Here is a 26,161-nt window from a genome sequence, read left to right as displayed (position 1 = left end):
ACTTTCATCTGAAGAAACATGCTTGCTTTGAATTCTCGTGGCATATGTTCTAGATCCTGAAACCCACCTGCACTCAACTTTCTGTTGAAAGCCAGAATGCAGTCCAGCTTTCTATTTAGCCTACATGTCACTAACTCATTTCTCCAGCTCCAACTATTCCTCCTTTCCTCTACTAGTCAGGTGCAGTCACACTGGGATCTACCTCTAGAGTGTCACTAACTTTTACCCATTTTTCATTGGATTTGGCTGACGGAGAGACAGGATCCATCACTCATCAAGCTGCTTGGAAATCCTATCACCCTCCTTTATGATCTCACTCCAGTCTTCTCCAACATGATAGTCTGTCATCCTACTTCTGCACTGACAACTTTCAAACAGTTTGGGGTAGGAAATGCATGGGAGATTCCTTAACCCTTATAATGTGGGAAATACAGAAGCAATTGTTTACAAAGTCTGATTGTCAGTGCCTTTCAGAATTATTTGAGATATCCTTGAAGAATTTAAGAAAAAAAAAGAAGCTCTAAGGGCAAGCATAAACAGGGGGTATGTACACAACTGGAGCAAACCTGGTGAATTTTTAAGACAAACCTGAGGCCCACAAGACAGCTAATTCCTATACATATAAAACTATGGGGATGGAATACAGAGAATACAGTTCAGTTGGAGAGAAGTTCTGATTGAAATTACCTGGATCAGAGAACACAACAACAAACCACAAAAATACCAGCATCCAGAGGCAGTAAGGGATGCAATTCTGATGTGGCAGGGATGTAATTCTGCTGTCTAAACATGTAGCTAATGCCTTTCTACATGATGTTGGGCATCTGAGACACCTTTGGAGGTGTCAGGAAACCTACACTTATACACGTGAATCTCACTAGTCTTGCATAGAGGGAACTGGCTGAACATGAATGAAACTCAGGATTGCAGTGTTCATTTGTGAAAAAACTCACCCCAATGATTTTTCCAAATATAACAGCAAATGCAGGATGAACCCCACCTGAGATAGCAGCAGCAATCACTCCCAGCAGTACATACAGCCACTCAGGTTTGTTCAGAGCCAGGATTCTTGAGTAAGGCACAGCAGGAAGATTTTCTTCCTACAAAAGAAAAAAAAAAAAAAAAAAAAGGAAGGTTGCAAGTTTTCCTTGGAAAGTTGCAAAACATGAAAATCCTCAGGCAGCAGTTCATTATGCTTTGAGTAGCGATCTGTCTTTGTAAACTACTGAAAACCCTCTCTGTGCACTCCAAGTGAGCAAACATATTGGAGAACTGCAGCTTTGCTGTTCCATACTCCAGAACTTCAACTGCACTGTAAAGTTCAGAGGCAAAGATTTAATAAAAGGCTAAGTCATGAGGGGTGAATGAGGGCCAGTGCACTTCATTGAAAGTTGGACAGGGCTGGTCACCATGAATGGCGACTTTAACACTTGCATCATTATAAAGAACGTAGAGTCTCACTGTTCAGAGCCCAAAAGAAAATCCCTCCAGTTCAGCTAAATGCTAGTGGGTTGGCAATAATGTAATTGAGCATAGATGTAATTTTTCTCTTTTGCAAACTATAGCTTATGCATTGTTACCAAGAGCATAAAAGAGGAGTATTTAACAGTGAGTTAGCCTGTATCTCCTTTGAAATTACAAACAATGTCCTGTTCTGCTTTAATAATTTATTCAAGTGTCTGTGCCTCCACAGAGGGAGTTCTGGAAAAGCAAAAAATGAAAACATTGGAAGTGAGACAAAATATTAGGCAGGATTATAAGTAAATTGCTCTTGCTTCCTGGTTATTTTATCCCATGCTTCAGATGCTGAATTAGGGGGGCTAAGCCTTAGCCATAAAAGTGGGTTGAACTTTTTGAAATAATTAATTACAACAGCTGGACACTTGATTTCTCTCTTCCTCTTCCCCCATGTGTATGAATGTAATGAATACTTCAGTCATAAGCATGAACATCCACTACTTCCTCTAACAAGGTCTTAAACTGTACAAATACATAGACAAAGTATTTTTTGAAGTTGTATAACTTTTAGTAATAATAGGAATGGATCCAGTTCCTTCATACTGTTCAATGTATTAGTTGGAATCCATATTCTAGTGAGAAGGAAGATAGATGCAAAGTACACTGAGGTTTCCACAAGTGTGTTGAATAATCCAGTTACAGATGAAAACCTAACTTCAATAGATTTCAAAGAATCCATGATTTGTATTTCAGAATTTATAATTTATTTCCTCACTTTGATGGTCCTGAAGTCAGGTTAAGAAGAAAAAAAACACAGACATAACACAACTTTTAATACATTTCACACACATACAAAAAAAAAAAAAAGCTGCAGATCAAGCAGTACAAAATAGGAAAAAAAAGTTAAGCTTCTTTTGACCTGCCTGCCCAAAAGCTAACCACATCCACTAGAAGTCTTCTCTTATGGACTGCAGTGAGCAAGTTTTACTCAACTTTGACAAGTCAAAGTTCTGTTTTTAAAACTGATTTTTCTATATGACTTATATTCTTATTTAGTATTGGTCAAAGTGTATTATGTGAACGAAAAGCTCAGTGTTTGAAACCATATAATAAGGCACAGAGATTGAGAGGCTGTAGGAGGGTGGTGTTGTGGGAGACAGATTATTCTGTTATTTAGGTAACACCAAAGCTTCAGGGTTTTGATATGTTTTTTTTTTCCATTTGATACACAGTATTCTAAAGTGCTGTAAAGCTTAGTACACATGGATTATATTGTCCAGTAGTATTTGCAACAGTGATTACCAGGGAGCAAAGAAAAATCCTGGAAATTAAATCTCACAGCTTGTTTTAATTAGATAGAATTAAAATTTCAGTAGTAATGAAATAATATACCTAATTTTAGGAAGTATGACAAACCAACAACACAAAATGTTTCCCAACTCACTTCGTTAAGTCAATAGTGTTAAAGCAAAGGTTTTGGTAAGACATGACCACCCTTGTCTTCCGAGGACAAACACTCAACCTGCTGAGTACTGCTTCTCATAGGACCAGAGAAAGGGTTGCATGGCAACCCCTTTGTGCTATCCCAAAACAATTAAAATTATGTGTTTTGTGATTATGCTTATATATTATCACTAAAATTCCAACTGGAAGTTTTAATACTAACCTCCACCTCCTTTTTTTTCTTTTTTTCAGATGACTTTTTCTTAGAAGAGCACCTCTTGCTCTTGTATCTGCTGGATCTTCTACGAATACTGTTTCTCCCAGAGACCACCAATTCTTCAGAATGATCTTGAAGGGTCTGTTCCCCCACAAAATCACTTCTGTCATTTTCCTCATGTTCCTCATCTTCTGTCTTCTCATCTTCTTCTGATGCACCATCATCTTGAACATTATTGCTACAGCCCTAGTGAGAATTCAGGATACAAGGTCATAAGACATTTTGAGCAGGGAAAACAAGAGTGAAAATTATTTCTCATGATTGCTGCTGCTTCAATCACATGACTGCTGTTACTTATAGGCCACTTGTTTCAGTGTCTAATGGCAGAAGAGCAGACTAGCATCCATAAGACATTACACATCTTGATGAAATGGATAAATAAAGCAAATAAATTGCACTTACTTGCTGCATTACAAGAGAATAGTAGACTCCCTTCTGCAACATGAGTTCACTGTGTGTTCCTTGCTCAACCACAATTCCTTTCTCAAGTGCAGCAATAGTGTCAGCAGTCCTGATGGTAGACAGTCTGTGAGCAATCACAATAGTGGTACGTCCAGTCCGAGCCTTATGAAAAGCAACAAAAGCAGTTCACATTAAGATGCATGACTACATCAGAAATTAACTGAAGTTAATTTAGGCATTTACAATACAAGAGATGCAATGTTAAGATATGTCCATGCATATTTTCAGGAGGTATAACACCAGCATGGCTTTCAATAAAGCTTAATGAGAAAGTGTAGAGGAGTGGAGCACATCTTGAGTCAGAAATATATTTTATCCATTTCCTAAAACTCTTTCCCAGTCCATCGAAATAAAGTACAGCTCAAATGTTCAGCTAAGACATTCTCCACAGAAGCCTGCTGAGATTTTGCAGCTAGAGCCTCCAAAGCCTCAGTCTGCAGGTTACATGTTCCAACCCTCTACAGTTCCCACATGCAGATGAGTTGTTGGCACAGTCCTCATGCAGTGACTGAGCACACACACAGGTCAACTTGCAGCTGCTGGAGAAAGTGACCTCCCTCATGGCTGACAGCTGGAGCAGACAGTGACTTGATGGCAGGAGGACATATTCGAGGGGACCTTGTGCAACATTTATGTTCTGTAGTCAAGGAGCCTGTTTAAAGTTACTTGCCACAGAAGTCGTACAGTGTACAAGCACAGGAACAGGGGCATGGAGATGAGGACATCTTTGGTAGATGAACACTTCCATGCAGATTTGTATTCTTGCCCTACCCTGGCTCACAGATCTGACATGAGTCATTCAGAGCCTTCACAGGAGGTCAGTCTTGGTGCGGTTTCCATGTCTTTGCCCTAATATGCAGAGGTGCATCACTGTAGCTGGGAGCTGTGATCAGAACTTTTAATATTTTTAAAGCATTTTGCTTGTTATCTGAAAAAAACATCAGATCATAAGGATCTGCACATGACCTCTCAGAAGAGGTGTGCATTTGTGAGGTTAATATCTTTGCTCCCCAGTTGTAGACAAATGACTAATATTAGCACCACTTTTTCCACTCAGGGATGCGGAGAAGAAATTCATAAACCCCATTGAGAGACTACACATCAAAAAGCTGTGGAAAAAAGGATTAAGTTATGATTCAGGGTTCATCATGGCATGATCTGGGAACATGCTGAAGCTTGAGGATAAACTATATATAACAGTTGCCTTAATTCAGTGTTCTCCCTTTATGTCAACCACTAAATGAAGCAAGTTCCTGGAAAAAAGTTAGTATGGAATTAAAGAACATGCAAAAGGAGGCTATATTATAGTTGAAGCAGCAACCTTCTAGTACTTGACTTTGCAGTGATATCACTGATATACAAATATTACTTTGACATCTTTGTATTACCTTAGAACCAATAACCAGTGCAGTCTGGTGAATATAACAGACAGCTACATTTTACCTCAGATTTAAACTGACTGGTGGCAAAGGTGGTAAATTCTGTATTTCCCTTGAGCCATACTTGCAACTCTCACCTCTGTTCATAACTACTGAAATGAAAGGTAGGATTTTTCACTTAGCTTTTTAAAAATACATTAAGTATTAGATATGTGAAACAACATTCCCATCCAAACACGTAGTAGGTTTTTTTTTTTTTTTTTTTTTTTAAAGTCTTTAGGTTCCATTGCATCTTGGTGGAAATTGCTGATGTAAAAGTGAAGTGAAGAAAGGACCATGAGCTGGAGGGTACAGAGGCACAGGTATAAGCTTACAGCTCTGCAGTACTATCTGCCTTAGAGCAGCGGGGCTGATAAAAATAAATAAATAAATAAATAAAAAAGAAGGAAAATTTGCATTCAGCCTCTGTAAAGAAATGAAATGGCTAATTCCAAAAGCTTTCTGAATATTATGAAGCAACTGTTCAATGAAGAACCAGTACAAGCAATATTATACTATACTTTGCTGTTATTCTTCCTGAAAATAGTCCAAGTCCTCATGCCTTGTCTTGATAACATGGTCCCCATAGTTCACCAGCAAATGAACAAATGATTTGAGAAGAAAGCACAGGAGACCTAAGTTACAGTTGCACTTAAGTACAAATGCATTTGTTTTTTAGCATTATTACTAATTACTAACTGAAATGATTCCTAAGCAAAGTTTTGATTGCTTTAAACTCAGTTTTAACACTGAAATTGAAACATCCATCCAAATTTTATTTTCCAGTATTCTTGATTCCAGTGGAAAGCTGCATTGAAAACTGTGTTAATGTTTCTTAATTGCTATTGCACCTTTTCATAGTAATTGACTTCAATAACATAACCCTTACCTTATCAAGAGCTGCTTGCACTATGGATTCACTCTGAGTATCTAGCGCAGATGTAGCTTCATCCAGAAGAAGAATCTTAGGATTTCTTGCCAGGGCACGAGCAATAGCTATTCGTTGTTTCTGTCCTCCACTCAGCTGAGCCCCTCTCTCACCTACCATGGTGTTAAATTTCTGAGAAAAGAGAAAACAAAACAGAAGTTGGGGAATGTCTCAAAAGAAATCCCTACTTCTTTGTGCAATAAGCACTCAGTTTCTAGACAAGAGATATCAGGACCAAAAGGAGGGCTATAATATCATCCATTCCTAAGGATGGATTAAATAGTTAATAATATTATTTTTTTCTTTGAAAGGTGTAAGGCATCTACTGAGTTAGCTCAAAACTGAATGCCAGGTATAGAAAGAGCTAAAGTTTCCAGCTGCTAAAAATGGTCTTGGTTCAGGGCATACTTTCCTCCCTCATTTCCTACTAAGGAAATGTTCCTGATAATGCTCTGGATTTCTGGTTCTCCTCTTTTAAAGCCCAACTCTTCCCGTGCCATGTGAGATCAGTATGGATGGTAATACAACTGTGTAGCTTCCTTTCTCCTGAATTAAGGCATCAACACTTTTTTTTACCAGACTTAGGCACAAATCCCTTGAAGGCAACTAAACAAAAGTACAATATCTAGCTTAGAGAGTCCCCAAACTGAAAGCTGCTGGAGGCTATGAGTATTTTGGGAAGTTATAATATAACATGAATTCCCATGCTCTCCATGTCAGAAATGGGACACCAGCTTAAATGGACCTTTCGTTCTTCTACTCAAAAAAAAGTTCATGAACTCACATCAGGCAGTCTAGATATGAAGTCAAAAGCATTGGCTTCCTTGGCTGCTTTCTCAATTTCAGCGTCAGAAATATCTTCCCTGCCATAGCGAATGTTTTCAGCTATTGTTGTTGCAAACAAAACAGGCTCCTGGCTCACAATACCAATATTTTCTCTTAGCCACTTTACATTTAGTGCCCGAATATCCTGACCATCTAAGGTAACCTGAGAAAAAAGTGTATGTTAGAATTTGAGGAAATGCATTTTGTTTATAATAAATCCATTGTTATTATTTAAGTATCATCTACAAGGACAATAAAAAAAGAAAAAAGGAAAAAACAGAAGAAAGAAAATTAGTGTCCTCTTTAACAGAAAACTAAGCCAAAGAAATTACAACAGTATTTTTTCCATCTACTGCACAAACTAAAAAACAGTGAGGAACAGCATAACCAGAGAAATCAGGGTTTTGTCCAATAACTATGCTGTCCAAGAACAAACCCAGCTTAAAAGTTTCCCAGCTTCCCTACACATTATTTACTATGTTTTCATGCCCCTGTGCCACAGTTTGTGGTCCTCTCAGTTGTGGCAATGCTTTACACCACATCAAAGAATAATCCAAATAGACTAAAGTGAAGTGAGAGGTCGTTTTTCTTACCGCTTTTCTTTTCACTTGCAATGTGACCGTATGAACATTAGTATAAGCACAGGAGTGAAACAAAACTGTGATTGTTCATTCTTGTCCCCATGCCTCAGAAATGGCAAGTATAAAAAGCAACTGTGTTGATAATTGATAACCTTGACATGCAGCGATAAATAGTTCAATGGTTAATAGCACTCAACTATTTAGTGTTAATAGCACTGAACTAGTGTTAATACATAGTTCCATCTGTAACTACTGAGTGCCATTCTTTGGCTATTAAATACAAAAAGAACATTATTCTTAAGCATGTTAGTGTCGTTATTCTACTTTTTTCACCCCTTTGGAAATTTGCAATCAGAAAAATGATAAATGCTTCTCATATCTAGTGCTGAGTGTCAGTAGAACAGACATATCCTGTGTAATGATGGGAAGTTTTGCTCTGGGTTATCAGAGACAAAACAAGCCAAAAAAAAAAAAAAAAAAAAAAGACCACTTAAAATAGGAAAATCTCTCTAGTTTACGGTCGTTAAAAAAGCAGAAAAAAAGTATTGTTGTATTATTCTTTACTTTAAAAAGTTTACAGTATCTTAAAAGTCTACTAACAAAAAGAAATTTAAATAGATAGATGCAAGGATATAAATTTACAGACTTGTGGTGTTTACTACTTTTGGCATCACACTTGGAGGAGGAGACGTATGAAGTCAGGCCACCAGAAAAAGTACACTGGAAGCTTAAATCATGGAAATACAGATCTGTGAAGACTAATTCTCAAATCTGATAAAAAATCAAAGTTCAGTTAACATGGGAAAATTCATGCTTATATTAATAGCATTTTTTTTTTCTTCAAATACAATTCACTTGCAGGCACTCACTTCTCCCTGGTCAGGATCATAGAATCTCTGCAGCAACTGAACACTAGTGCTTTTTCCACAGCCACTAGCTCCAACCAAAGCAATGGTCTTCCCAGTTTGAACTTTCAAGTTCAGACCTTTGAGAATCTAGGAAAAATACATCTTATTTTGACAAATTTGATTAGAAAACAGTCTGTCAAGGTAATTGTAGCAATAATCAATGTAAGGCACAGAGTTTAAAGGCTGGGCATTTAATTAATTAATAGCTAGGAATGTTCTGGGGCACTATTATGAAAGAACATGCATCTATGCTTCTGAAGTTTATTAGATTTTGAAACAGGGTGGCTACATACAACCTGCCTTTTGGGAATGGTCCCTGGATTCTTCTGGCTACCAAACCAAGCCTGGGAATTGAGAAGATTGATAACTGGAACAGGCCAAGCTCATGCCAAGAAACATTTTAAGAGTTCCCCTACATAGACCATTACATTCCATTGCCTGGGAAAATTCCCAGCACACTCAAAATCAACTAATACAGCCACAGTATTCTAAATGTGATAGTTCAGTTTATTCTATTGGTGTGATCTGGTAGCAGGCTCAATGTTCTGTTGTCCCATTTTGCAGTGCTTAGACAGTGGCATAACAGTAATGAATCTCAAGGGTATGTAGCACCTTTGAAATATTATTGTTGAGAAACAAGTTTGCTTTCTTCTACTTTTAGAAAACAAAGTTGTTTTGACAAGGTAACTGCTGGAAAGTCCTTACTAAAACCCAATCCTTATTGTTAACAGCCTCAGAAATCCAGGGAGTAGTTACAGATAAATGGTACCTTTGTTGCCATTTTCACATTTAGGAACATCTTACCTCAGAAGATGTCGATTTCATATATGAGTAATGCTGTGTAATTGCCAAAATATTTGGCTGCTATGGGAACTCTTCTTGTTTATAATTTTGCCTACACATGTTTTTGCAATGAGAGATTAAAATAGTTGCAATATTGTTCTCTTCTCCCTGTGTTACAACCAGTGTGGTTTGTACTTAGAGAAGCTGATATCCTGATGCCTACATTGTCAATCTAGAGCTACATTATGGATACCATAATTTCTCCAGGTGCAAATAGTCACAACAAAAATAGGCTATTTCTAACTCTTATCAAGTTAGCTGTTGTCAAGACTAACACTGACAATAGCTAGACCCTAATCTAGTTTAGTCTACACAGGGAGATTACACTGTGTTGCATCAATCACTTGAGAGATTGTAGGTAATTTATACATCTTTGCTGATTCTTTTTGGCTCTATTAAATAACAGATACTATTAGCAGGGAAAGCTGCTGACTCAGTAGACTTGGGAAGGATGACAAAATATTTATTTCCCTCCCTTTTGGCTTGCAGGCTCACAACACAGCTTATCTGCCTGGGAATTTCTAGGAAGATGGATTAACAGTCTGACGAAGGGTCTGCTCTGTCACTTCTGATTTCTCAGCCAAGAGTTAAATAAGATGCACTAAACTGCCTTCGGCTAGGCAGAGAGCCCAGCTCTGGGCCTGTCCTCCAGCAGCCTCAGTGTCCTGGAAACAGATTTGATGCATAATGATTTGATACATGATGGGACAGACACCATATAACTGAAGTGAGATGACCAATCTGAAATAACAGCCACAGTGATACAAACTTCCCCATTCTCACCCCTCCGTTGGCATGACCAGCCTTTACTTGTTAACACTTGAAATCTTTATTTCTACTAATTTCTTCATCATCAAAAGGCAGTGGCAAATCACTGTATTTTACCTTTGAACGTCTGTAAGAAACTGCTTGCTGAATATAGTAGAGATAAACCAACAATATACAACTGTATCACCAAAGGAGCAGATCACCATGGCAACATAACACTGCACAATAAGGTTACTGAGGAAGTTCAGCTGGCAGAAAATATGGACATCTGCTTATTGAACAGCAATTTTAACATTTTTCCAGAAAAACATTTGATTTCCAAGGTAGGTAGGTTTGAATTCATTTGAAGTCCTATTGTTATAAAGCCTAACTATCTCACAGGTCACCTTTCCTCACATAGGACATCACAGCAACTCAGGACAACCGAGGGACTGAAAAGAGCAACTTCATGGATTAACTGTGTAGGCTCTAGAAGTCTTAGTGACTAATTTTGAAGGGAAAAAACAAAACAAAACCAAAACAACAAAAAAAAATCTTATTTGGTTTATCATAGATCTTATTCATAGAAATTCAGACTAAGAACAACACATATCCTTTTTTTTTTTTTTTTTTTTTTTTTTTTTTAGTTTTGTCCAACAGAGAAGAATAGTGAGCAAGTGGCCAGTGGCAGTAGTTCTAGAGCTTTGTCTTTTGACATTATGGATTTATCCCCAGTAGTGCACAATCCCCCAATATAGGATGCATTTTGCATTCAAGAACATCATCATAATCAAGATTAGAGAAAGAATCTTGGACACAGGCTTCAGGATTTCAGTCCAGCAGGTGCATCTAACATGAACACTTACTTTAACATCAGGTCTAGATGGGTAACTGAAATGGATGTTTCTGAATTCGATTTCTCCTATGAGCTTGTCAGGTTTGTAGCCTTCCTTAGAACTGCTATCTATAAGCCGTTTCTGGAAAGAGGTTTTAATATACTGCTTGTTACTACACTTTTGGAACTGCTATTTCTGCTGGTTACATTGTTCAATACTTTCTTAGATACTAATTAACACTGCACCACACCATTACAAAGCTACATTTTACTTACAAGATGCTGAATGCAGAGAAACCGAATTTTAATTCTACAGGTATAGCACATTTGAAAATGAGGAAAAAAATGAAAATCAGTAATTCAATAACTTTACGTTCTTGCAGCCAAAACATGGCTCTCAATTATGCATATAGGAGGGTTATAGACACACATCAAGATGAATGATATAGACATTTCTGTATGAACTTCCTAGCCCTACTTGTTTTAATTATTTTATATACACAGATATCGAACCAGCAATAACACAGCAAGAGGGAGATAATAGTGTGGAAACCATTTTCCATTTTTCACAGCAACATCAGCATGTCACTTTACATTAATATAGCTTTCAATAGCACTATTTAATCCCTTCTGCAATCCCACCCTTTCCCCAACCCCCCTCAAACAAACAAAAAAAAAAACAGCTCACCTGAAATCATGTATACATGCATTCAAGAAAAAAAAAAAGTATAGTGCCTTATTACTTTCCCTCTGGAGTTGCAAATCTAATATTGGAAAAAACTGTACCAATAAATAATGTTGTACATGCCAGGTCAGGTTTCCAAATATTAATTGTAACAAATAATGAGGCAGATTTATTTATTTATTTATTTTTAATATGTGGAAATACTGGCTTCAGTGGTAGGCATCTATGGAGTTTATGGTTTATTTATTTATTTTTTTTTTTGGCCATTTTTGTTACACATCAAGGAAAGATGAAAATTTTAAGTGTGGTTGAAAAGCTTTTTTACTCAGATTCTTACCTTATTGATAATTCGATATACTTCATAGGCAGCCCCACGCGCATTAGACACGCTCTCCAAGTTGGGAGCTGCCTGTCCCAGGGAGAAGGCTCCAACAAGCACAGAGAAGAACACCTGCAAGGGAGAGAAAGAGAAGCCTTGTGGTTAATCATGACTTCAGAGTCATTAGTGCCTGGCTGTTAAATGTTAAAAGCCTTTTTTTTTTATAGGAAAATTAAATGTTGAAGTTAAAGGTGTATTTCAGACATTTGTGTCCACTCCCATTTTCCTGAAGTGAATAGTTAACTACTTGTATTGGGTTTACATGGCAAGGTTTTGGTAGCAGGGGACTGCGGGGATGGCCTCTGTGAGCAGAGCCCAGTAGCTGCCACATGTCAGGTCAGAGACAGCTCCAAAGGGACCTGCCACTGGCCAGAGCTGAGTCAGTAAATGGTGTAGTTTGTACCTCTGTGAGAGCAGATTTAAGAAAGGGAAAAGAAATTGCTGTCCCACAGCAGCTGGCAGAGCAAGGAGTGAGAACCAGCCGTGCAGCCCCCGAGGTCAGTGCAGCAGGAGGGCAGGAGGTGCTCCAGGCATGCAGCAGCAGTTCCCCTGCAGCCTGTGGAGAGGCCCCTGGTGGAGCAGGCTGTCCCCCTGCTGCCCATGGGTCCCACATGGAGCAGATCTCCACCCTGCAGCCCGTGGAGGAGCCCCTGGTAGAGCAGGTGGATATGGCCTGGAGGAGGCTGCGGCCCATGGAGAGCCCCCGCAGGAGCAGGGGGTCTGGGGAGAGCTGCCACCCTTGGGGGACCCGTGCTGGAGCAGTTTGCTCCCAGGGGATAGACCCCGTGGTACGGAGCCATGTGGGAGCAGTGCTTGAGAAGCCACTGCCTGTGGGCAGCCCCCGCACGCTCAGTTCTGGAAGGATGGCATCCCGTGGGAGGGACCCCACATGGAGCAGGGGCAAAGAGTGACTGTGAAGGAATGGTGGAGAGGAAGCATCAGTGACTGAAGCATCAGGGACTGACCGCAGCCCCCATTCCACTGCACCACTAGGGAGGAGAAAGTAGAAGAGGGTGGATAAGAAAGATGTTTTTACTTTACTGCCCTGGCTTATTAGTAATAGGTAAGAAATTATATTAATCTCCCTATGCTGAGTCTGTTTTGCCCATGATGATAATTTGGGAGTGCTCTCCTTGTCCTTATCTCAACCCTTGAGCCCTTTTCCATCATATTTTTTCCCCTTTTACCTTTGAGTAGGGGGAGTGATATAGCAGTTGTGGTAGAGTTCAGCTGCCACAACCAGTAAAACCACCAGGATACTGACATGATTTTTGGCATAAAAAAAAAAAAATAATCAAAAAGAAAAGTCTTTAAGTTATCTACAAACAGAACACATCTTTCTTGTTGCTTTCCAGATGTCACCAAAGTTAAGGGACCCTCAAAATTTAGTCCAGAGTTTCCTAATTGAAGTCTCACATGTGAGACCAATGCATAATTAACTTCACTTGCTATGAGGAGCCATAGTCAGAGAACTTGTTAAAAGTCACTTGGGTATCATAGCCAAGCATGTAGCCAAATTTATGATGACAAGACAGCTAAATATTCTCAAATCAATACTAACTTAGTCATATTAGTAATGGATGGTAAATCCTTGCAAGTAAACAATAACAGCAGACATCATGGCTAAATGAGATCTGGAGGATTTAGCAGTACACATTCAACACATTGAGATTCATTTAGTCCTAGGAGCTAAGCAGAGTTTTGTTGGAAAGCCAAGTAATTTATCTTTGCCTCGTAACAATCAGCTCTAGCTTGTTCATCCTGTCCTGTGCTTAAGACAGGGTAAAAAAAAAAAAATATATTAAAAAAAATAATCAATCCTCTGCATGTAATTTTGTCTTTACATTGATTAGAGTGGGAACCCGGGTGCCCTGCTCAAACCTGTAACGTCAAAAGCTAGGTAAGATGAATGCCTTCTTTCCAGTTATTTTATACCAAGCAAGTTTGTAACTTGCTAATTTAGCAAGCACTTAGGAGAAAATAGGGATAATCATATATACTACTTACATATCAGTATTTTCTTCAATTTGCAGAACATTTTTCAAAGCTGCATTGCTATACTTACAATTAAAACATGGCCAATGTCATAATTTTCTTTCTCCTCAGCAGTGAGCTTGGTTCCATACCAAAATGCAAGAGCATAGGATCCAAATATAAGGAACTGTGAAACACCTAGAGATACGTTGGTGGTAATGGATTTTTTCACTCCAACGCTTCTAGCCAGCTCTAGGTTAGCATCATATCTGAAAATGGATGAGGAAACAATTAATCTGACATGCCATTCAGATTGATATTTCCCATGCCTCTTTTTAGTTACCAGGTCTTTCTGCCTTAAAAGCAATTGAAGTCTCACATGCTGCAGAGAATATTTTTGACAAGGGACTAGTAGGTATTCAGATTTACTCCTTTGTGTAAATCTGTTCTGACATTCCGACAATATCTAATCTTGTCATTCACAGGTTTAGATGATATCACTATGGAAGACATACTTTGAAAACAATTGGGTAGCATTACTTCATTATCATGACAAAAGACAAGATACCACTCTTGAGCAATTTGTTTGCATTAGTCCTGAGAGGAAGTCTTGAAAAACATTTATCAACATTACCTATCAAAGGCAAGGTTTGGTCTTCCACATTTGAAAAAAACAAATGAACCCCCCCCAAAAAAGTGGGTACTGTGGTTGAAGGCAGGCAAATGTATAAAAGCCAGGGCCTTCTGATGCCAGACCAGAAGATGACTAAAAGTCCCTTGCAAAGATAAACATTGTGAAGGCACTGTGCAGCGAAAGATTGCTTTTCCTAACTCTAAAGTCATCATTCAAGAGCTATGTAGGAGTCACAATCCATAGATTAGAAAATGCTCTACTCAGTCCCTAGTGATCAGCCATATCTGATTCGTAAAAGATAAATCATTTGATGGATGTGACTAGGACATGCTGGATTAGGCCAACAGGTGTTATTTGCAAACCAAAGTAATAAAAAGCAGTGATATGATTTTACTTAAGACCATTATCCAGTGAAGCTTAAATATAAGTCATTAATCAAAGATAAAAACAGCAGTACATATGCTCTAGAAGTTAGTTAATCGATCACATGCTTTGCTGCATTTGACAACTAGGTAAAGATAATCCTCCCAATGCTTTCATTTCTAAATGAGAGTCCAGATCTTATTCATAAGAAAAATTTGGGTCTATGATGCTGTCCTGGTTTTGGCTGACCCTCCAATAAAACAAACCAAAACAACTCCCAGAGCCAAACTCAAACTCACTTTAAATACAATTATTAATTCAAGAAACTTACTTTGCTAATGCCTTCTGCTGTCCATTGAAAGCCACAACTGTCCTGATTGCAGTCAAAATTTCTTCTGCCACAGCTCCTGCTTTGGCATAAGCAGACAGCTCTTTAGCAGTAAGGGATGCCAAAAGCTGGAAAGTTGAAAAATGGGTGTTATTGGAGCATCCTGAAAGGATACACACATTGTATTGGTGAATAAGAATGATCAGTGGTCAAGGCATAAGATGACATTTCAGGAAAGCTAGGGTCAACTCCTTTGGGCCCTGAATTTCTCCAAACTCTAGCTTCTCTCATTGCATCATTGTTACAGTGAACACCTGCATCAGCATCACATGGGCTCCATGACTTAACGCTTTTCTCCCACACGAAGGAGAGCCTATGATCTGCCCATACTGTCCCACAGTGTTGTGTGTGTGGGATCAGGGAGGCATGTTGCAGCTGCTCTGCAGAGTGTCCCTTGGCATACCTATGAAGAGGTTTGGGAACTCTGCTTCATAGGAAAGAAGTTAATGGACTGCAGAGATAGCTGCGTTCTCTAAATAATGGGGACAAGGAGCATTTTTACGTAATGGTGCTCAGAGCATAGAAGTATCACCTACTGAGGTGGTTCAGAAGCTAGAGCAACAGCAAACTTTAAGTATATATATGCTAGTTGTACTACAACTTCTTAAATGCTTTAAGAGGAAAAAAAAGAGTAAGCACTCAGAAATACAAGCAGTACCCATTAATGTGGCCACAGTGGATCGCAAGGGAAAAAAAAACAAACACATTTCCTTGCCTGAAAGTGAAACCTGTCCAACTATTTCATTAATTTGTTTCAGTCCTGTCTGTGGTAGCTGTATATACACCCTAGTGTCAACTGTAAGCAGCATGAAACTTAGTAAAAAACATTTGCAAGAAATGTGGTGTCCTGTACATATGGATGGAAAGAGCTTAAAAGGCACTTCTTTTAACAGGGAAGAGATCATGAGCATGTGCCTGGGCTGCCCCAGGCAGTGTTCTGCACAAGGAAAATGCTATGTGAGGAAGATGCTGGTGCCAGTTATCCTCTTGCCACATGGCATGAGAACAGAGTAAAGAAATGAGAGGAATATGACATGCAAGTACATGCTTGGGAACTCAGAAAAACTACAGAGGAAGCAGAAATCATGAAGGAAGCATGGGACAAACCTCCCAAGTTAGAAACCACACTAGGTTTCTCCCATTCTCTCTCCCCCCCAAACCCCCCCAAACGCCCTCCCCCCCCCCCCCCCCCCCCCGCTTTCCTGTGCATGAGAAAAAATGTAATGTTTTTCTGGTTTGCTCTGTTTGTTAATCCCCAAACACTTACAGTTGACCAAACTGCTGCTGATGCAGCTAGCAGAGGGCTGACTGACAAAATCACCAGTGTCAGCTTCCAGCCATGGATGAATCCTATAATAATCCCTGCCAGAAATGTGGCAAAAAACTGTACAAATATACAGATTTTGTCTCCGATGCCTTCATGGATGGTGTTGATGTCACTTTAAATAACAATAATAAAAAGAAAGATTTGTTAGCTTTGAATGGCTTTCATTCTACCTCCCCCCATTTCATACTATGTGGCCTAATGTCAGAAGTTTTGTCATTTCCTAACTGGCATAGCAAAATTTCTAACCACAGCTACTGTGCAGTACCACTGGTCTCTTGCGTGGCCAAAGCACAGCAGACACTTTTTTTTTTCTAGTTTGATGTACTTTCCATCATTCTCTAGTGTTTCTATACACCGTTACTAGGTCACAAATGACCTAGTTTCCTTATCCAGTATCCAAATGGAGAAGTAAAAGTAAACAGATAAATGGCCTCCTCACCTCCTGTGACCCTACCCAAAGGATTTTCCTTTATGATTTTCAATGCATTATGTTCCTAATTTTGGTTACAGCCTCAGATCAGGTGTTATTTTCACTCTATCAGAAAAACATTATTTGGAAGAAACTTTGTTTTTCCATACACATTTTTCTTTCACATTTTCTCTTCCCAGCAAGTACAGATAAGATCTGAGAGGGATTTTATTTAAGCTTCTCTTGCACTTTTCAGGACATAGCTCTTTCCAAAACCACCTCAAAACCCAGAAAAGTCTGTGCTCATGCATACTGTCCTCATCCCTAGATCTATTGAGAGATCTGGAAGAGGACCAAAGACCAAAGACTAACTGACATTGGACTGAGTCCAGTCTGAGATCTGGCTAGATGTAAGCACAAGCTCATTTCCATTCAAGTGTCAGAGCTTTCAGTGTTTGTAAACTAGCTGGAGAAAGCAGAGCTGTTTATCTACTGCTGTCTGCCATGTACTTCACAAATGTTACAAAGGTGGTGCCAGATAAGTAGAATACTGCATTTCACAGCATAACCCCTTCAAGTATATGTATCACAGAAACTGCACAAAGCAAGTGGAAAAACAGTAACAAATTTCTCCCTCTGTGCAGTATTGCTTTTTTTTTTTTTTGCTTTGTTTTGTTTTTTCCTCTTTTTTCATTAAAAAAAAAAAAAAAAAAAAAAGTAAAAGCAGTCTATAGGTGATCCCATAGATGTTTAAAAGAAAACTGCCATTTATCATCATGCTTAGAAGGTCAAAAAAAACCACAACAGCTCTCTCACTCTGTCAGTCTGGTGTTCAATGTTCCTATCTGGGTACTATCAAACCAAGCCATTTCTTGATGGAGCACTGCAAAAAAGAACTTCTGACGAATCCTTGCTGACTGCCTTGTAGCAGCAACCAAAAATGTCCATACTTGGATCATGCTTAGGATCAACACAGCAAAACCAATTCCCACATAGTAGTAAGCAAACCTGCAATAAGGAGACAAAAGGCCATATAACCACAAGGTATTTTGTTGGAGAAATACACAGATAAGCTACAATCAGTCTTTATTTATCCCACCACACTAAACATGGAAGTCTGGGATATTATTGTGAAGCCTTTCTGAGGAGGTAGAAGTTTGGTTTCTGCTTGAAGGGATAACACAATAAAAGAAAATCCCCCAGTACTCTGTTAACAGAATAACTACAAAGATTCTTACTTTGTCATTTCAGCTTCTATATCTATACCTGGAATTGATGGACAGATGGAGCTATTTACTGAAGTATCTGCGGGGAAAAACAAATATTTAAGAAAGTGTCTTCTATGTATGATAAATCATGATGATACAGGGTCATCACTTTTGGAATGATTTGTATTTTGGCAGTAGGGTCAGACATGTGGCAGATACACATACATTTATTTCTTCTGAAATTCTAATAACAGTAGATACCTGATAAGTCATGATACAAAAGGTGGTTCATTCTCCTTACTATACTACCCAAAATAGGGAACATAACCAACACACTGCCTTTGTCCAGTTCAAACCATTAAAGTTTAATATGAATGGGCAATTTGCAGCAAGATGAATTTCACTCTTGTTCTGATAGGTAACATGTACATTGTCTAGAGAACAATCTTAGATCCTGTAGCAAAACATAACTGGTACACAGCAAAGTCTATTTTTAACTTTACCTTTTGATGCATTTGAATTCACACCACTTAGCACAAAGCTGTTTGTCATATCTCCAAAGACAATGATCATAAGTGGTAATCCAGTACCATTTGCAGCAGCTGCGATCAAGCCAACTACCATCAAAAGTATATCCAACCAATCAGCATAACGAAACTATGTGAACATTAAAGAAAGAGTAGAAGTTATGCCTGGCAGTTCATACTACGTACAATACAACAGACTTACAGAATACACATTTCTTAGAATCATAGAATGGTTTGTATTCTAAAAAGCAATGATACTACAGCTGAAGGCAAAAGAGAATGAGAAGAATTTTGTATTAGGTTCCACACATCTTTAAATCACTTATTCAATAAGGTTGCTGAGGGAATGTTGGCAAGACATATGGTTACTCCCCAGCTCAGCAGAAAGTTAGAAAAAATAAAAATGTATATCTTACATTTTCTAAGTGATGGACTTCTCTGCACAATATACTACATTTAGCATTCCAGTAAGTTTCATATTTACCAAGATAATGCCTTTGAAATGTAAACAAGAGTGAGTTATTGATCAGCACCTGGCTTGTATCTAATGGGAGAGTGTTTGCAGCAGTGATTGTATCTTAAGACTTGCCTATCCTTCAGTGTTTCTTTGGTTTAAAAAAGGATGCAAATTTAAATCTCAATAGCTGTTCTTGGATGTGATTCATCTGAAACAAGCCCATTTTATTGTTGACTGCCCTAGCATAAATGGACATGGAATAAACTGGAGAAGAATAAAAGTTCTCTTATTCTGGAACAAGCAAGTTTACACGTAGGGTTAATAGCTATTGTATAGAAAATGGAAGCAAAAATGCACCCCTGGTTCTTTCAGACAGCAACTCCCTCAGATATCAAACACAGGATAAATCCTTTACTAAATATCACCAAGGCAAGGACCTGCACAGTATGTGTAGCCCAGATCAGGCTAAGCATGGGTGAAACTCATTCTTCAAAAGCACTAACATTGAATTGCTTTAAGTGCTACCAATACACTAAGATGGCAACCTGACATAACAGGTCAAATTTTAAAAGAGAACTGTCATCAACATTAGCATTTCATAGGTCTCAGGATACTTCTCCTTTTTTGATTTGATAGGCAAACAATTTGCAATGACAAATAAAGAAAAGGAAATCTAAGATAGACCATCAACCTGGACACTAACCAGTTCAAAAACGCCAACCACCTTTTTCTCTGGCTTATTTTCCTTCCTAGAAAATACAAGATACAATTAAGATAAGCTTTTTCTAGGAGAGCCATATTAAAAATAAATCCATACACCCAACACACACATGGCCAATATGTTCAGTTCAAAGAATGCCTACGTTTTTTTCTTGGTCTTTAACTGGTCACTTTGTTCAAGATCTTCATCATGTTGGAAAGAAGGGTTGTCATATCCCTTACTTGCTGATTCTGTGGAAGAAGCGGCAGACTTTGTTAACATAATATTCCGTATTTTCTTCCAGTTTCCTGCAACTTTCATTGCTTATTCTTTTGCTTTTCAAGCTTAAAGATCATTTCTTTCCCTCATGTTCCTGAAATAGCCCAATGATATTTTTTGAAACTTCCTTTCTCTTCAGTTCATCTCCTCCTCTTCAGAAGAAGCTGCCAGCTCCATTTCTGAGTTGAATACAATTAAAAATATACCTATAGAGAAAAGTTACCAAGGACTAAAAGCAAGACTTGAGCAGTGATTCTGCAAACACCTACTACTTCCTTTGAAAAAAATTGAAGTTCTAATGATAAAAATTGAGTTGCTTATCAGTTAAAATTGATGTATTTAACAGTAAAGGCATGCTAATTCACTGAAGAATCATGCCTTTGCCTGTAATAACCCTCATTATATTTTCTTTGTATTACAGTAGTTGCCACACACCCAGCTTCTTTTGTACTAAGGACTTTAGAAGTCTATACAAAAGAGGAATCCTACCCTTGAAAGCTCATAAATCTAAAAACACAGGATGTAATAAATGGATAAAAAAATTGATGAGCAACCACAGTAGGGAGCCAGCTATCAATTACACCAGGAGAAGAGGGTTCAAATCAAGTGTCTCCCATCTGTACTAAGCTGAGTAAGTATAATTATCTGTATACAGTTTTTCATGTGCTCTCATCCGTCAGTCCAAAAAGAACAACTTAGAGAAACATTTAAAGGCAGTAATATGCTTCTACCTTAATGAATTTATCCTAGAAGCATTTTCCTGCCCAGCCTAGGACCCACCTAAATAGTTTTACCCATCTGAATAAGTTCGTTGAACTTGGTGGAATGACTCATGCATAAATGTTTTCTAGGTGGTGGCTTTAATTCACTAGAAACTCACTAGAAACTTAAGGAGCTGGAATCACTAAGGAGAAAATCAGAGGTGCCCAGCAAGTCACTACAGAATACAAAGATTCAGATATTGTTAACACTTTATCTCCTCTAAAACCACTATGACAGTCAGGAAGGATTTATAACAGACTTTCAGATTTGGAGCTGTGGAATATTTTCCTTAAATACACATGCTGTTTTTATGTATGTGGCTTACCAGCATCAGAGAGGTCCTTTTCTGTTGGATTTACAAAATGGTCCTTCATTTTTTTCTTTGTTGTATGCTTCTGAGGTGAAGATAAAAGTTACATTAAGCAAGATCTGCATATGCAACAAAACCTTTGGAAATAGTAGGTATTTAAAGAGTTTAAATTATATTTACTTTTTTTTTTTTTTTTTTTTACTTTTTTTTTTTTTTTTACATGAATCATATTTGGTCCCAACATTGTCCTATTAACATCAACAACAAAAAAAAAGATATAACAGCACAATAAAAAGACTACTTTTAAGGAGATATTATAAACAGTACAAACTGGAACAGTGGCACTTATTTCAGTAGCTTGTTTTAGTAGTCTTTGGTCTTTTTAGTAGTCTATGGCAAAGCCCTAGATCATTCATATTCAGATTATTGTGGATGATCTATTTTAGAATAGATGATTTCCTTCATTAGTTTGAGCAAAACTTACTTAACAGTTGTAACAAGATCATGATTATAATGGTAAAGACTACAGATACACATATGTATTATTGCATGCACTAGCTAAGCAAAATTTAGAGGTAGTGACTGATGCTCAGTGTCCGCAAGCTTTTCTTCTTGATGCTTCACATATAGCAGCTTAAAAAACACAAGCAGAAATAGATATGAATTTGATGCAGGTTCAAACAATAACGAAAGAAAACACAGAATCAACCTGACATTAACACTTGACGTTAAAGCTTGTATATTTACATATAAGCATCCTTTCTGATAGATTTCTGGCTGTTGCTGTCCTCGTATTACCTCGGCTTACCTTTACACCCAGTGCTGTGCCCACACACGGGGGTGTCCGTGGGGATCAGCCCCACTCGCGCCCCTCACTGGAGGCGAGGTTGTGCTTGCCGCCACCCAGAGACTACGGGGCAGGCTGCCCGCTGCCCGCCGTGCGCTTTATAGCGCCGGGCACCGCCCGCCCTCCGGCGGCTCGGGTTTCAGGTGAAGGTCGGTGCCGCAGCCCGGCGGGAGGTTGCCTCGGCGAGGGGCCCTCAGGCACGTCTCGGTTGGCTGATGGCACACGCACCGGTTCCTGTCTTCAGAGCCAGGTCGGGTGCTCCGGCCCTGCAAGTCCCACAGAGCGAGCCGCTTGGCCATGCTGTCAGAATGGACCTTTCCGACTCGGTTCTCACCATTAATAAAGGTGGAAGGATTTTAGTTGGGAAAAGTATCACAGTGACCACTTCTGCTCCCTCCTGTCATCTTGTTCTAGCAGGCAGAGGTTGCAGGGGGATGAAGTAGAGTCACTTGTCCACGGGGATGGGAAACTCATGAAAACTTGAGCATCACATTTTGCTCATGTAATTCTTGCTCCTTCCCCGTAATTTGTGTGGAGTTTCATTTTGGCAAAAGTCAGACTGTTTCTTGCTTTGGGTTAATTCAGAAGTTGCTCCCTCAAACTCCTCTTTGGGAAACAAACAAACAAACAGGTACACAAACTGAACTTTCTGTACAGCCCTAAAAACAGGGATTCTTAATCACTTTCACCTGCACATACTGAAATATCTATCATTTGCTTCCAGTAACATCTTCAGAATTTATGAAAAACAAACTGTAGTTGTTTTCCCATCCACTCAAATACCACTGTCCCAAAGCTGAGTCCCAGTCAATTAAGATAGTCAGTCAGATAGCTGAATTTATTCCTGAGTAACATGTTCAGAACTAAAACAAAATTAAGCTTCTCTTTTCAGCTGGCCCCATGGGATTCACTTTACATTTTACATATTTATTGTGGTGCCCTGAAAGAACCTCAGAAGCAAAGGCATTTTGCTTGCTGAGCCTTCATTGCCTTGCTGCTCACTGGGACTGTCTATGTTCACTTTAGAAAACTTAGAAACTTGTGTCAGGCTTATTATTATTATTATTATTATTATTTTAAATATATATATATATATTTACCTTTCTTATCTCATTAGCATTACCCAAGTCTTATATTCCAGACTCAAGTTAAGCCCACATAACCCACATCAGCAACTGTGTTTTCTGTTCCAGAAAGCTTACAGAAAGCTTTAACTTCTGCAGCCATGAAGAATCTTCATTTACGGACTTTGACAGAAGGGCGAGTGGCAAGCTGAAATACCTTGCTGCCCCAGCCCCAAGGTTCACAGCTGCATGCAGAATTTTCATCACTAAAGACAACTTTTTAAAAATCATTTTTATTATTTATTTCTCTCACGATGAGCAAGAAGTTAGAGGTGACCCACAAGGATCATCAAATCCAACTCCTGGCTCCACACAACCAAAAAATTGGACCATGTGTCTGATAGCATTGTCCAAACACTTCTTGAACTCCTTCAGGCTCTGTGCTGTGACCACTGCACTGGCGAGCCTGTCCCAGTGCCCGACCACCCTCTGGGTGCAGAACCTTTACCTAACCCCCAGACTGACCCTCCCCTGTCCCAGCTCCATGTGGTTCCCTTAGGTCCTGTCGCTGTCCCCAGAGAGCAGAGCTCAGTGCCTGCCCTTCCGCTCCCCTCATGAGGGAGCTGCAGGCCGCCATGAGGCCTCCCCTCAGCCTGCTCTGCTCTGGGATGGACAAACCAAGGGACCCTAGCTATTGCTCATATGTCTTGCCCTCCACACTCTTCACCATCTTCATTTGGACACTATTCTACCTCCTTTGGACACTAATTTGTGTCCTTAAATTGTGGCACCCAAAACTGCACACAGTACTTGAGGTGAGGCTGCACCAGCACAGAGTAGGGTTCACTTTTCAAAGCCTTGTTATCAGTCATTCACACACAGTAGCACTGAAGCGTCAACTAGCATTCAGATCCATTGCTTTATGCACTGCACACCTGGTAAGAGAAAGTCTCAGATCTCCCCAGCTTAGAAAATACAGACTCAAAAGGGTGTGAAAATAATGAGGGCAAACATCTCATAGTACAATGAAGAGAATCACAGGGTGTTGCAAGGAAAGTTATTTCCTCCTTTGACCTCCCCACTCCCCTTATAGTTCTTCCTTCAGGAGTGATATTAAACCCCAAAGGGAGACATAGACCCCAACCACAAACAAATAAAAGAAAGAAAGAAAGAAAGAAAGAAACAAACAAACAAAACCCTTACCAACCACAACAATCAACCAACCAGATAAGGAGTAGCCTCTTAGCAAGAACCTTCATCCAGTCTACTGAGCAACATGGACTCCTTCCTCACTGAAGTATAAAAACAGTAAACTACTCTTTGTTTCAATCAAAAATAAGTCAGCATAATTTGCCTTTTTTTTTTTTTTTTTTTTTTTTTTTTTCAGAAACAGAAGTTCTGCACTAAAATATGCAGATGTCAAGGATAAAATAGTCCAGTTTATAGAGAATGGCAAGGAAGTAATGCAAGAGCTGGTAGTTTGTAGTAATGCCTCTGTAACTTTTTTGGGGACTGGTACAATAAAATATCATATGTGATTTGGAGGTGAAATACTGTTTTCTGTTTTATCCAAAAATATTTTTTAACTTCAGAAAACACCTGCTACATCTGAAAAACTCTCTTCTAATCAAAACAGAGAGTATGATTCTATGCATTTGGTTCTGGATATGTCCAGAACAGCTAGCAACAGGAATTGAAGAAATAAACACAATCAAGTAGCATTAATTAACACCTTCTATAACTGACTTAACTAGAAGAGATACCTACTCTGAAGATCTATTAATCAGAATCACAGCATAATTAAAAACAAATAGAAAAACAAAACAACACCAAAAATTCCCCCAAAGCACAGGCTGGAAACAAGAATTAATGTCTTTAGCAAAACAGTAGTACTAATGAGAATGCAATGCATGGTATGTGAAAGCAGAAGACACCCAATTTTACTGGAACATCTCATCAAAATAATAATCAAACAGAAAGAAGGTGCATTGCATTTTACAAGCATTGTAACAACTTACTGCTTTTCAACTTTTGCAACAGCCCAGAAGAGCATCAGTAAGACACCCAGTCTGCACCCATGAGCTACATATGGGCAGTCATGGGTGGTATTTGATTCATTACCTTAATTGTAGCTGATCTCTTACCCTTCCTATGTAGCTGGGTCATAATTAGCAGGATGGAGCTATAAAAAGCTTTCCTTACTACTATTTGGAATAGTTGTTTTGTGATTCTTGCATCTTTGTTATGCTTGTGATTCAGCCAGAAAAGACTTGCCATAGTCAATTAAAATATATATTTATATTTTATATATTTATATACACAAATATATATGATATAATATTATATAAATATATACATATTTATATAATGTATATATGTATATATAAATAATGTATGTATATATAGATATATAATGTATGTACATATAAAAATATATATAATGTATGTATATATAAATAATATATATATTTATATATATATATTTATATATTTTTTATATTTATATAAATAAATATAATATATAAATAATGTATATATATACATATTTATATAATGTATATAAATATTAAATTTATTTATATACATTTTTATGTACAAAAATAAATCTGTTTTCATTCTTATTTCTCAGAAATATGACTAAAACGGAATGCATGATTGTGGAGCATTTCTAGGCTTCTGTGTCTTTTAGAGGATGCCCTTTTTTCCCCCATTCTCTGTTACTGTGGTCCATACTAAACCTAGCTGGGGTAGTACAAAACAGAAAGCCCACCATTTAATACCAGCTTGGGCAAAGAGTTGGGGTAAACTCTGTTGACTAAGATAAACTTAATCATAAGCTTAAGTTAGTTAAGCTTAAGCTGGTTTAAGCTAGTTAACTATGATTATAAATACAAAAGGAAAGCCTCACCTCTTGACAGCACTTTCATTACTTCATTATTTTTCTGTTGCCATGAAATGTTCTATAATGACTGAATGTATGAGGTAGTCCTGCAGCTGATAAAAGCTGTTGAAATCTGTAACTTTAGGGCCATAGACCTCTCCTCATGCTGGATACTTTTATCAGTGTAGACATAACCACTGAAAGGGTTTGTTCACTGGCAGAATTGCTTAGTGTTTTCCTAA

General features: G+C 38.4%; 1 protein-coding gene across 5 annotated transcripts in view; it reads right to left on the bottom strand.

Moving 5' to 3' along the window:
* Nucleotides 1-22,200, bottom strand: part of ABCB5 (ATP binding cassette subfamily B member 5) — a 34,824-nt gene extending 12,624 nt beyond the window's left edge. For 3 of the 5 annotated variants that reach the window (XM_084509353.1, XM_084509356.1, XM_084509355.1), the window contains exons 1-18: nt 21,936-22,200; nt 21,143-21,212; nt 19,940-20,027; nt 19,780-19,825; nt 18,596-18,749; nt 18,123-18,189; nt 17,701-17,892; nt 16,416-16,587; nt 15,092-15,216; nt 13,855-14,032; nt 11,748-11,861; nt 10,757-10,867; nt 8,262-8,387; nt 6,771-6,974; nt 5,948-6,118; nt 3,581-3,742; nt 3,125-3,364; nt 954-1,100 (exon numbers count right to left, since the gene is read on the bottom strand). In XM_084509353.1, the coding sequence (XP_084365479.1) occupies nt 954-1,100; nt 3,125-3,364; nt 3,581-3,742; nt 5,948-6,118; nt 6,771-6,974; nt 8,262-8,387; nt 10,757-10,867; nt 11,748-11,861; nt 13,855-14,032; nt 15,092-15,216; nt 16,416-16,587; nt 17,701-17,892; nt 18,123-18,189; nt 18,596-18,749; nt 19,780-19,825; nt 19,940-20,027; nt 21,143-21,191 (2,346 nt within the window). In that variant the 5' untranslated portion in view covers nt 21,192-21,212; nt 21,936-22,200. Of the gene's footprint in view, nt 1-953; nt 1,101-3,124; nt 3,365-3,580; nt 3,743-5,947; nt 6,119-6,770; nt 6,975-8,261; nt 8,388-10,756; nt 10,868-11,747; nt 11,862-13,854; nt 14,033-15,091; nt 15,217-16,415; nt 16,588-17,700; nt 17,893-18,122; nt 18,190-18,595; nt 18,750-19,779; nt 19,826-19,939; nt 20,028-21,142; nt 21,265-21,935 lie in introns of those variants that run through there. The other 2 variants (XM_084509354.1, XM_084509357.1) reach the window with 2 other exon arrangements.
* Between the last annotated feature and the right edge of the window lie 3,961 nt (nt 22,201-26,161).

This window comes from Aythya ferina, assembly GCF_964211825.1.
Source record: "Aythya ferina genome assembly, chromosome: 2".
Classification (NCBI taxonomy): domain Eukaryota; kingdom Metazoa; phylum Chordata; class Aves; order Anseriformes; family Anatidae; genus Aythya; species Aythya ferina.
The sequence above is the reverse complement of the archived record's forward strand: the minus strand, read 5'-3'. Positions and strand labels throughout refer to the sequence as shown.